Consider the following 12,651-nt stretch of genomic DNA (forward strand, 5'->3'; position numbering starts at 1 on the left):
TGAAAGAAAGAGATGCCTCCGATGTAAACTCTCAGATGTAAACTCTCAAACTCTCAGAATTCCTGCACAGAGAAACTGGCTCTTCTCATGTTAGAGAACCACGCGTGACATCCAGGGCACAGGGGGTAGAGGGAGCCAGAGGGGACATGAGGAACTTGGAGGGGAGATGCTTTTCAGGAGACAGATGACAAGGTGAGAAGGCTGTGAGTGACCTTTTTGAAAACCCTCAAGTAAGTGTATGTTCCCTGCATACACGTTGATACAATATGGATAAAAAGAAAGGACCAAACTTCCGGAAAGCTCACAATCGTGGAGGCTCAGCAGTTCTTGGTAATGATGAGAACTACATTTTTTTCCCCCTCTTTCTCTCTCTTTCCAAATCAACACCAAGGAAAGAGAAGCCTCCAGACTGGAAGCCCCTTGCTCGCAGCTCGCGGGAAAACTGTGAGTTGACACCTGGGGCTGCTCAGCCTCCTGTCCCTCCCAGGGGTGGCCACCTCAGGTGCCCTCGGCCCTGCGGTGACATAAACACGTAATAAATATGTGAAGGGCAACCCTCAGAGGATGGAGAGTGGAGGGATCCGGGGAGGAGCCGAGAACAAGCCTTGCCTGAAAGGTTCACATGCAAACAGCATGGGAGGAGGCTGCCTAGACAAGCCTGCCTGCCTGGGACCTCAGATTGCCACCCCCGACCTAGACATCCTGCCCACCCCCACACACACCCTGGGGTTGGCTCTGCATGCAGGCTCCCCTCTCCTCTCCCCAGCCATTCTCACCCAGTGTGATTTTGAGGATGACTCCAGACCCCTCTGTGATTGGAGCCAAGCGACTAAAGACGATGGAGACTGGACTCGAGAAAGCAGGCCCTTCCTCGCCAGCGGCACTGCCCCTCCCGGGGGGTACCCCAGTGGAGGTGAGGAGGCTGAAGGTTTAGGGAGGCAGCTGGAAGGTGGACACGGGCAGATCTGGGTGCAGGGAGCTGGCCGGAAGTGGGTGCTAGGGCTCTGGGAAGGGGCTGGGGGCAGCCCTTGGTGGGGGTGGGGTGGGAGTGGGCAAGGCTTCACCATTCAGGGCTCTGCCTCCCCCAGAGGGCTACTACCTGCACATGGACTCCAGCGCCTTCCACCCGGGCGGGGTGGCCCGCCTGCGAAGCCCCCCTATATGGGACCAGGGCCCCCTCTGTGTGCGCTTCGCCTACTTCATGTTTGGGCTGTCGTGGGGTGCCCAACTCAAGCTGTGGCTGGCCTCAGGCGCCAAGGGCAAGCACCCCAACCTGCTGTGGAAACACGTGAACACGCAAAGCCCCTCCTGGATCCCCACCGCTGTCACGGTGCCTCTGGGGCTCGTCCTGCCCAGCCGGGTGAGGCTGCAGGCAGAGTCTGGGGTCCCCGTGGGAATCTGGGTGTTGGGCGGGGGGTCCAGGACGGGGCACGGGGGTTGGGGGAGCTTCTGAATTCGGGAAGGAAAGTGGGAGCCCAAAGGAAAGAGGCTCACGGGGTGGATGGCCCCCTCCTCCCTCCCGCAGCTGACATTCGAAGGCGTGTGGGGCAGCACGACTTATCTGGACATCGCTCTGGACGCTATCTCCATCCATCGGGGCTCCTGCAATCGGGGTGAGCCCACGCCCGCCTCCTCTCTCCCCCCACCCTTTGTGCAGGTGCCCAGGTGGCAGGACTCGCTCAGGGACTGTGACCCTGGCTTCTCCCAGGCTTAGGGCGACTTGCTTCCATCTACCTCCACACCCCACACCTGATTCCTGAAGCTGCCACGTCTGAAGACAGGTTCTCCTGAAACACATAACTGGGGCGACACCTGTCCTAAAGTGACTGGCCTTTCTGGTTTGCCTGGGGCTGTGCCTATGTTAGCAAAAAGTCCTGCATCCCAGGAAACCAGTCTCTGACAAACATGGGTGTCTGGTCAACCTGGCTGTAATTAATACCCGAGATCTGTTCAGAATTGGCCCTCTAAGCTCATGTTTGAGATTCGAGGGGACTAAATTCAAAGGAAAGAATATTCCAGAAGGTGCATGCAAGGAACTAACACTTACTGAGCACAGGCATTGTGCGAGACGCTCCTGCACATGATGTAACTTACAACAGGCCGGTGCTCTTGCTCCCAGTTTATTGATGGGGAAACTGAGGCTTGGATGGCTTAAGTAACCTGTGGCAGGAACACAGCTGCTGGGGAGTGGGACCGAATCTGCCTGGCAAGCCAGCAGTGGTAACATCAGGACCCAGGTTGGGACTCAGGAGTCTGACTCCAGACTGAGGCAATCTTTTTTCTCTCTCTCTCTTTTTTTTAAATTTTTATTTTATATGGGAGTATTGGACTTTCCCAGGGGGCACTAGTGGTAAAGAACCCACCTGCCGATGCAGGAGATGTAAGAAACATGGGTTCGATACCTGGGTCGGGAAGATCCCCTGGAGGAGGGCATGGCAACCCACTCCAGTATTCTTGCCTGGAGAATCTCATGGACAGAGGAACCTGGCAGGCTGTAGTCCACGGAGTCACAGAGTCAGACACGACTGAAGGGACTGAGCATGTGCGCACATGCATCGGGGGTATAGCTGATTCGTGATGTTGCATCTGAGGCATACTTTTCTGAACTGCCTCCTTCCTCCTTTCTTTCCTCTCAGTCTGCATGATGCAGACGTGCAACTTTGACACTCTAAAAGATCTCTGCGGCTGGAGCTGGATCTCGACGGCCTCTGGGGCCAAGTGGGTCCAGAAGAAGGGGCCGACGGGGGTGCAGGACGTGGGGCCTGAGGGAGACTTCTCTAGCCCTGGGGGTGAGTAATGGCCACGCTTCTGTCCTCTGACTTTGAGCTTCTAGAGACCTCTGCGGGCATTTACAATGCCTGCCTGACCCCCTACAGTAACTCCCTTGGGATGGAGTTACCTCCAACATCCATCAGCTTAAGTTACAGGGCAGAAAGCAAACTCTAAGTGCCCAGCCAGCTCCCCGCCATTGCCACCCCCAAAGCTCTACCCGGCAGAGCCAACACCACCCTCTCTTCACCTCTTTTCCCCGTCACCCTTCCTTCTTCATTCATCCAACAAACATTTATTGAGCACCTACGATGTGCCAGGTACTGTCCCACACCAGAGGGTGGTGTGGGAGGAGACGGGGGGACAGTTCCTGAAACAATGAAGAAGTAAATTATACAGTTATAAGATGACCAGTACTATCAGGGGAAAAAAAGGTTGAACAGAGTAAGGAGATTGAGAGCAGGGTAGGCTGGGATGTAAGTTTTAAATAGGGTGGTCAGAGGAGGTCTTGTAGAGGTCATGTTTGAGCACAAACTTTTAGGAGGTGAGGGAGAGGGGCACGAAATTATCGAGGGGAAGAACGTTCTAAGCAAAGGGGCCAGCCTTGCAAAGACCCTGAGGGGCAGTGGATTGGGGGGTGGGTGTTGAAGCACAGCAAGGAGCCACATGCCTGGGATGGAGAAGATGAGCCCAGAAGGGTCCTCGGAGGTTCAGACCGCTTGGAGCTTTGAAGGCCATTGTCAGGACAGACTGTGGCTTGCATTCTCCATGGATGCGGGGGCCATTGCAGGAGCAGGGGCGTGGTCTGCTCTTACATTTCAAAGGGTCACCAGCTTGTTTTTGTACGAGAATCCACTGAAGGGACAGGGCAAGGGCAGAGTCCATTCTTCTCCATTCTTCCCTCTGATCCCCTCCTCTGATCTTTTCTGCTGCCTGAGGTTTGCCTTCTAGAAAGACTTGGAGAAAACCCCACCTCACCTTCAAACTAAGACCCTGGAGAGCAGGGCCAGCCCAGCTCTACATCTCCCTCAGCGTTTAGCACTGTACCTCATGCCCAGCAGTTTCAGCAAATGTTACCTTCCGTTTTTTCTCTCCTCCTTTTCCCACCTTGCTCCCTTATGTTTTCCCATGGTTCTTCCCTTCTCCTCCACTTCGTAGACATGCCAGGATCAACACGTTGCTTTCTTTCACCCTTTTACCCCTTCCCTCCTCCTTCCCTGTTGGCTCCTTTCTTTTCTCAGGCTCGCTTCCTGCCATTCTCTCCATTTCAGCCTTCTTCTCTCCTCTACAAAGCTCACCTTTTTCGGGGGCTCCCTGGGCCAAGCGTGCTCTCCAGGTAGACGTCTTTGGGTGTCGTGACACATGCCTCCTTAATCCACACCCCTCCGTGGCACCCCCCTCCTGCAGCTCAGCTTCCAGGCTACCTACCAGTGGCATCACGGAGCGAGGTCCAGGCTGATTGGCTGCCTGAGCTGGTGGGCTGGTGGGGGTGGGTGGCTGGGTGGGGACATCCCCATCAGTCAGCATCATACCTGCACTCTCACCACGCTGTGTGAGTCACTTACATCCAGTGGCTGAAGAAAAGGAAGAGGATGTGACTCTGAGGGGACCTCAAACATCAGAATCCAAAGGACAAGTCTCTGACTGTTGCTTCTGACAAGATGCCGCGTTTCCTGTGTCCTCATCCCAACCTGCCAAGCATTTCTGGAAGAACCCAAGGCCTCAGCCATTCGTGTGATGGGTGTAGGCTCACCTTGGTGCTGGCTTATCCTTGGCAGCTGTTAAAGCTCCCCAGGGCCAGGCTCCCTGCCCCTGCAGCCCCTAGCCCTGGGTCACTCTCCACTTTACTGATCTTTTCCTCCCCAGATGGCTATTACATGCTCCTGGACCCCAAGAATGCAAAAGCGAGTCAGAAATCTGTCCTCCTGAGCCCCCTGATCCAGTCCTCCGGCTGCCTGAGTCTCTCCTTTCACTACCTCCTCCGTGGCCGGTCTCCTGGTGCAGGCTTCATGGCCTATGCATCTGTCTTGGGTGAGAATGACAGCGTCCCAGGATTCACACTGTCCTGGGGCTCTTTTCCCAGAGTTGGGTTAACGAGGAAACGGGGGGCATCCCCCAGGGTCCGGGGAAATCTGAGATACTGGCAAGATGATTCCGTGGGGTGGAATTTGGGAGCGGGAAAGGCATGGGCTTCTGGAAAAATAGATTTTAAAAAACCAGGAGAGTGAGAGAAAAGGATGTGCTGAGAACCTACTCCAGGTATTCCCTCAGCTACTCATCCTTCTGAGTACCGGTGTGATGTCACTTCCCAGCCCCCTTCATCTCATGGCTCTCTTGGGTTCCTTCCATTGTAGGCAGCATCCGGAAACACACCATTTTCTCAGGACAACCTGGACCCAACTGGCAGCCTGTCTCTGTCAATTACACAGGCCAGGGACAGATTCAGGTATAGAGCAGCAAGGGATCAGGTCTCCTTTTATGGGAGGCATGCTTGATATTGACATGGATTGAGAGTCTGGGCCCTGGAAGCCGGGTGCCTGGGTCCCTGCATAGAGTAAAACCAGATGGAGGGGGCTGAGCTTTCAGGCAGGGCTTCCCTGGAAGCTCAGCTGGTAAAGAATCCGCCTGCAGTGCAGGAGAGCCCAGTTCGATCCCTGGGTTGGGAAGATCCCCTGAAGAAGGGATAGGCTATCCACTCCAATATTCTTGGGCTTCCCTGTTGGTTCAGATAGTAAAGAATCCACCTGCAATGCAGGAGACCTGGGTTCAATCTCTGGGTTGGGAAGATCCCCTGGAGGAGAGCATGGCAACTCACTCCAGTATTCTTGCCTGAGGAATCCCTATGGACAGAGGAACCTAGCAAGCTACAGCCTATGGGGTCACAGAGCTGGACACAACTGAGCGACTAAGCACAGAGCACTTACGCTGTTTTCTCACTCCCGGCCCCTTCTCCCTCTCTCTTCAGTTCACCTTGATGGGTGTGTTTGCCAAGATCCCAGAGCCAGCGGTGGCCGTGGATGCAATCAGCATTGCTCCCTGTGGGGGTGAGAGGGGCTCGGAGAACAGGGGTAGGGGTTGAGGAGGGAACAGAGAGCATGGCACAGATTTCTCGGACCTCCCATTCTGATCCCCCAGAGAGCTTTCCTCAGTGTGACTTTGAAGACAAGGACCACCCCTTCTGTGACTGGGTCCAGGTATTACAGGATGGCGGACGCTGGACCCAGGGAAGTGCAAATACGCTCATCCATGGCACAGGTCCCTTCGGAATCGCCCTCAGTGGAGGTGAGGAGATGGAGAAGCCCTCAAGGCAACGAGTTCCTGAATCTGCTCACAGCTAGTGGGCGGGCTGGTGTGACTGACACCAGATGTAGGTGGTGAGGATCAACCAGGGGGTGTTTACTGGAAAGCGGTCATGGGGCCAGAGCTCTGGAGGCAACACAGGTAGAATGAGTTGAGGATTATTATGTTCTGGGTTCACTTGAAAACCCCCTAAAAAATCCAGGCATCGCATTTCTCATTGAGCCCAAGGCCTCAGAATCCACTGTCATTTTCGGTCAAGACATTTACTGATGTAGCCAGTACAGGAATCTGGGCTGCTGGTTTGGTTTTCCCTTTCTTTCTGATCATGCCTCCTTCCAGTGAGAAGTCAGCAAACAGCAGGAAACAAAACAAAACAACAAACAAAGAAAAATGCCCGCTGCAATGTGGGGAGTGTGGGTGTTTGTGTCTGACCCCTATTTGGAAAGCAAGGTGTCGCTCAGGAAAGCACAGGCCTCGTCCGGAGGCAGCTTCTCACCTTGCCCGTTCCCTTCTTATGCCCAGAAAGTCACTTCGTCTACCTTGAGGCTAACAAGTTCTCCCAGGAAGGCCAGTCTTACAAACTGGTGAGCCGGCCCTTCTGTGCCCCGGGTGCCATCTGTGTGGCCTTCACCTACCACATGGATGGCCGTGGAAAGGGCACGAAGCTCAGGCTTCTGCTGGGGAGCCCTGCGGGCAGCCCCCCAAGTTCTCTCTGGGAACGAGTTGGGTCTCAGGGCCCTGACTGGCTGAACGACTCCATGACCATCCCTTCGGGACATCAACAACCTATGCAGGTGAGAAACAGGGAGAGTCACTGTATGAGTGTTGCTGCCGGGCTGGAGAGGGGGTGAACGGCTGGGGCTCGGGAGCACCACCAGGACTGTGAGGATGGATCTCTGGAGGAAGGGCGGAGCAGAGGGCACTCTGAACCCACCAGGCTCTCCAGCCTCTGGGAAGGCCAGGGCCCGCATTGCGCTGTTGAGGCCAGAATAAGGCAACATCTTGGTGGAAGACAGACCCTCTGCCAAGAGAGTCGCCACCTTGCCAGGCCTTCACTTCTATTTTTCTCTTGTTTTTTTCTCCCTCGGACCTTCAGCTGATGTTTGAGGTCGAGAGGGGCTCCCACGCTGCCTTCGTCGTTGCTTTGGGTTTCATCTTCATCGGTCAGGGGACCTGTCAAGGTAAGACAGGACCCCAGGCCCCGGAAAGGGGGCCACGCTCTGAGATGAACAGCACTTGGGCTTCTCTGCACACGCTGTTCACAACTTACTGATCAGAGACTTATGTATGCGTCCTCTGTCACCCGAACATTACTGACTGGAGACGTTTCCATATTCACTTACATAACAAATTGCTGGCCACAGGCATTCATTTCTGAAAACACCAACACCGCCCCCCGCCACCCCCCGATTCCCGCTAACCCTTTCAGTAATGTGTTAAAATATAAGTCCTCTTTTGTGTCCTGGTGGCTCAGCTGGTAAAGAATCCACCTGCAATGCAGGAGGCCTAGGTTCAATCCCTGAGTCAGGAAGATCCCCTGGAGAAGGGATAGGCTACCCACTCCAGTATTCTTGCCTGAAGAATTCCATGGACGGAGGAGCTTTGTGAGCTGCAGTCCATGGGGTCACAAAGAGTCGGACACAACTGAGCGACTAACATTTTTGTGTCTGAGGCCTCACCAAGCTTTGTCTTCTGTGTTCTGCCCACCTGTACCTTCCCGGCCCCATTGGAATGCTTGCTTGAATGAATGTGACTTTGGTGCCATGGATTTCTGTGGTTGGACCCCCTTACCTAGTGAATGGTGAGCCTGAAGGGAAGGCTCCCATTTGTTTCGTTTCCTGAACCCAGCGCAAGAGCAGACATATGTTAGGGGCAGTTTTTGTTGAGTGTTGAGTGAGTGGAGATTGGGTAGGGATTAGAAGGGGTGCAACAAAGTTACCCCCTCCAATTAGATGGGGGTCAAGATGGGGGTGGTGTGATATTGACTAAACTCCAGGAACTGTTTTTCTTTGCAGGACCGGCATCTACAGTGCTCCCTCCCAAACCTCTAGGTCCCCCTACTGGCCCTTCTGAAACCCCTGTGACCCCTGAAGAAACATCCACCACCTCCAGTGAAATATCCCCTGTCCCCACAGAAAAACCTGTGGCCGCCACAGAAAAACCAACTGTCCCCAGTGAAACACCCACTGTCCCCACAGAAAAGCCTGTGGTTACCGCAGAAAAGCTGACTGTTCCCACAGAAAGACCTACAGTTCCCACAGAAAAGCCCACCATCCTCCCTGAAGAACCCACCTTCCTTCCGGAAGGGCCCACCATCCCCACAGAAAAGCCCACTGTCCCCACCGAAAAGACCACCATTCCCAGTAAAAAGACCACCATCCCCACTAAAAAGACCACCATCCCCACAGAAAAGCCCACTGTCCCCACTGAAAAGACCACCATTCCTGCTAAAAAGACCACTATCCTCACAGAAAAACCCACCATCCTCACTGAAGAACCCACCTTCCTACCTGAATGGCCCCTTTTCCCTAGTGAATGGCCCCCTGTCCCTACAGAAAAACCCATAGTCTCCACGGAAAGGACCACCATCCCCACTGAAAAAACAACCATCCCCACAGAAAAACCCATGGTCCCCACAGAAAAGACCACCATTCCCACAGAAAAAGTCACTGTCCCCACAGAAAAGACCACCATTCCCACTGAAAAAACAACCATCCCCATAGAAAAAGTCACTGTCCCCACAGAAAAGACTACCATTCCCACAGAAAAAACAACCATCCCCACAGAAAAACCCATGGTCCCCACAGAAAAGACCACCATTCCCACAGAAAAAACAACCATTTCCACAGAAAAAGTCACTGTCCCCACAGAAAAGACTACCATTCCCACAGAAAAAACAACCATCCCCACAGAAAAAGTCACTGTCCCCACAGAAAAGACTACCATTCCCACAGAAAAAACAACCATCCCCACAGAAAAACCCATGGTCCCCACAGAAAAGACTACCATTCCCACAGAAAAAACAACCATCCCCACAGAAAAAGTCACTGTCCCCACAGAAAAGACTACCATTCCCACAGAAAAAACAACCATCCCCACAGAAAAACCCATGGTCCCCACAGAAAAGACCACCATTCCCACAGAAAAAACAACCATTTCCACAGAAAAAGTCACTGTCCCCACAGAAAAGACCACCATTCCCACAGAAAAAACAACCATCTCCACAGAAAAAGCCACTGTCCCCACAGAAAAGACCACCATTCCCACAGAAAAAACAACCATCCCCACGGAAAAAGTCACTGTCCCCACAGAAAAGACCACCATTCCCACTGAAAAAACAACCATCTCCACAGAAAAAGCCACTGTTCCCACTGAAAAGACCACCATTCCCACAGAAAAAGCCACTGTCCCCACCAAAACGACCACCATTCCCACTGAAGAAACAACCATCTCCACAGAAAAAAACACTGTTCCCACTGAAAAGACCACCATTTCCACTAAAAAGACCACCATTCCCACAGAAAAAACCACTGTCCCCACCAAAAAGACCACCATTCCCACTAAAAAGACCACCATCCCCACAGAAAAGCCCACTGTCCCCACTGAAAGGCCCACACCTCCCATGACACCCCAGCCCAGCCCAGCTCTTGTACCCACTCAGCCGACAGTCTTCACGAAGCCAAGTACCTCCGTGACCCCTGTGACCCCAGCCACCACTACAACCCCGAGACCTACTCCCGGTACGTGGTGAAGCCTCGGACAAAGAGCTGGAAGTCAGAGACAGTGGTGAAGAGAGAGGGCTGGGGAAACGCATGCTGTAGAAAAGCGCAGTCTCAGAGGGAAGAGGAGCCAATCATGGTGACTTTAGAAAGAAAGATGAGGACAACCTTGAGAAGGATGGTGGGGGGGGGGTGGGGTGGGGGATGGGTGGGGTGGGGTGGGGGATGGTAGGGTAGGTGTTGTGAACCAACCCCTAGACTTACTAGTGCTTCTCCTTTTACTGAGATATAATTCACTGCAGTCAAAGTTCATCCTTTCAAAATGTATGATTTGGTGGTTTTAGTGTGTTCATAAAATTGTGCAACCACCCTCCCTTTTCCATTTCAGGACATTTTGCATCACCTCAAAAAGAAAGCCCATATCCATCAGTGGGCGTTCCCTGCCCCCCAACCCCTCAGCCCCTGACCACCACAAACCTGCTTTCTGTCTCTCTGGATTTGCCTGTTCTGGACAATTCATACACTGGGAATCATGTAATAGGTGGTCTTTTGTGACTGGCTTCTTTTTTCTCAGCATGTGTTGTTTTCAGGGTTGTGGTTTATCCAGGTTGTGGTTTGTGTCAGGACTTCCTTCCTTTGAATGGCTGAGTAACATGGGCCTACTTCCTCGAGAAGAATGGTGGCAGTGTCGGGGGTTGCTGGGTAGAGGGGAGACAGGAGAAAAGCTGGGGGTTTAATGGAGGCTGGTTTCCCCTCAGCCACGTGCCCTCCGAATGCCCACTATGAACGCTGTGCCTGCCCAGCGTCCTGCCAGAGCCCCAAGCCCACCTGTGGTCTCCTTTGCAAGCCTGGCTGTGTCTGCAACTCAGGCTTTCTGTTCCATGACTCCCGCTGCATCAATGCCTCTTCCTGTAATTGCTTCTACAATGAAAATTACTACAAGGTGAGACCTGGGGCTGTCCATTTCCCCAGAGGGGGACTGTGAGCCGAACCCCCGGGGTCTGGCGCCACCTGCTCCCCAGATGGCATAAATTTGGACCCACGGGACATTCTCAAGGGGTCAGCTCTTGAGCATTGATGACCTGGTACTGGAGTCTTTCATTCATAGTTCCCCGGCCAGGGATTGAACCCTCAATCCTTGCAGTGGAGGCGCAGAGTCTTAACCACTGGACCGCCAGGGAAGTCTCATGGCGTGTGCTTTTTGATGGTCACTCTCTTCACACAATAAATATTTGCTAAGCAGTCACTTTGGCCCAGCCTGACTCTAGGTTGTGTGGAAGATCCTGCCGTCCTGAGGCCCTGTCCTCGGTGCTCCTGGAAGCTTTGAAATTTTTGTATTTTCCATCCTGTACAGGCAGCCATGACACACTAGACCCTAGACCAGCCAGGTATTGCAGGGCCCTTATCTCCATCCTGAGGAAAGTCAGGGGTCCCTGTGTATACAGAGAGCCCCGGACACTGAGTACATTCAGGCATTTTCAGGGCAGAATGAAGCATTCCAGTACCTTCTTCCAAAGGAACTTGCAGGGAATTAGTGGTTAGAACTCGGCACTTTCACTGCCAGGGCCCTGGGTTCAATCCCTCATTGGGGAACTAAGATCTCGAAAGCTGAGAGATGTAGCCAAAACAAAACAAACAAACAAGGAATTTGCAGATTCTGATAGGATCCGTCAAAGGAGAGGTGATGCTAGTCTTGTCTCTCCTTGTTGATTGCCCCCGGGTGCCCCCGAGTCTCTGGAGGCTGCCTGCCGGCTAGTGCTGTCCAGAAGGGACGGAGGCAAGCCTCATATGGCACTTATGTGTCCTGATAGCCACCTTAAGAAAAAGTATGGGGCTTCCCTGGTGATCCAGTGGTTAAGACTCACCTTCCAATGCAGGGGGATGCAGGTTCAATCCCTGGTTAAGAAGCTAAGATCCCACAAGCCTTGGGGCCAAAAAAAAAAACCCAAAGCAAAACATAAAAAAGGAATATTGTAACAAATTCAGTAAAGACTTTAAAAATGGTCCACATCAAAAAAAAATCTTGAAAAAAAACAAAGGTACAAGGAAACAGGTTAAATTAACTCCAGTCATCTACCTATTTCAAAAGGTAATTAATAGTTATTAATGAGATTGTTTACGTACTTTTTTTTTTTCCAATGAAGTCTTCAAAATCCAATGTGTATTTCACACTTAGAGCCATGTCAGTCTGCACTGGCTGCATTTGAAGAGCTCAGTGGCCAGACGTGGGCTACTGGCCATTATATTAATTAAATAGAGCCGCCGAGAGTCAGGCTGATCTGAGCTGCAACCTGGCTCCAGCACTTGTTTGCTGAGTGACCCTGGGCAAGGTTCTCTCTTGACCTCTTCAAATCTGTTTCCATATCTATAAAACGTGCACAATAAAATTTTTTACCTCATATGGTTGCTGTGAAGATGAAATTAGGTCCCGACACAGACCAGTTACTTAAATGTTAATTATTATTGTTAGCAATTTATGATAAATATAGTCAACCTATTAAATAAAAGTGCAGTCAGCTATTCATTATTGAATAGTACATCTTCTCAGCTCTGGTGGTCTTCCCCTGGAGCATCAGAGTTCCTGCTTGTCTCCTTGAGGGTGACTTCCTCCTCCAGCCCTCCTAACCTGTCTCCCGGGTGTCCCTGTGTCAGTGTTGAAATTAGCTTCAGCAGTAGCTGGGATAGAACCATCTGCTGATGTCAGAACCATCAGCGTCAGGCATCTTTTCCCTCTGCCCTGGGAAACACATATGGATTTATGTTCACTTATAAATTCAATAAACGTAATTGGGTACCTTCAACCCTCTTGGTGTTGGGGTCACCATGAATAGGGCAGGTTCACATTCTGGGGGAAACATAAGGA

At 52.4% G+C, this 12,651-nt stretch overlaps 1 protein-coding gene across 1 annotated transcript in view; it reads left to right on the forward strand.

Annotated features, from left to right (window-relative positions):
• Positions 1 to 266: 266 nt before the first annotated feature.
• The window catches only part of ZAN (zonadhesin), a 34,881-nt gene continuing 22,496 nt past the window's right edge, over positions 267 to 12,651 (forward strand). The window contains 14 exon segments of the mRNA XM_027527043.1: positions 267 to 444; positions 767 to 913; positions 1,089 to 1,360; positions 1,526 to 1,613; positions 2,637 to 2,789; positions 4,636 to 4,800; positions 5,124 to 5,215; positions 5,735 to 5,813; positions 5,905 to 6,051; positions 6,592 to 6,863; positions 7,166 to 7,286; positions 8,121 to 8,481; positions 8,650 to 9,809; positions 10,547 to 10,731. Coding sequence (XP_027382844.1) covers positions 267 to 444; positions 767 to 913; positions 1,089 to 1,360; positions 1,526 to 1,613; positions 2,637 to 2,789; positions 4,636 to 4,800; positions 5,124 to 5,215; positions 5,735 to 5,813; positions 5,905 to 6,051; positions 6,592 to 6,863; positions 7,166 to 7,286; positions 8,121 to 8,481; positions 8,650 to 9,809; positions 10,547 to 10,731 — 3,420 coding nt within the window.

Source organism: Bos indicus x Bos taurus, chromosome 25, assembly GCF_003369695.1.
Source record: "Bos indicus x Bos taurus breed Angus x Brahman F1 hybrid chromosome 25, Bos_hybrid_MaternalHap_v2.0, whole genome shotgun sequence".
NCBI lineage: Eukaryota > Metazoa > Chordata > Mammalia > Artiodactyla > Bovidae > Bos > Bos indicus x Bos taurus.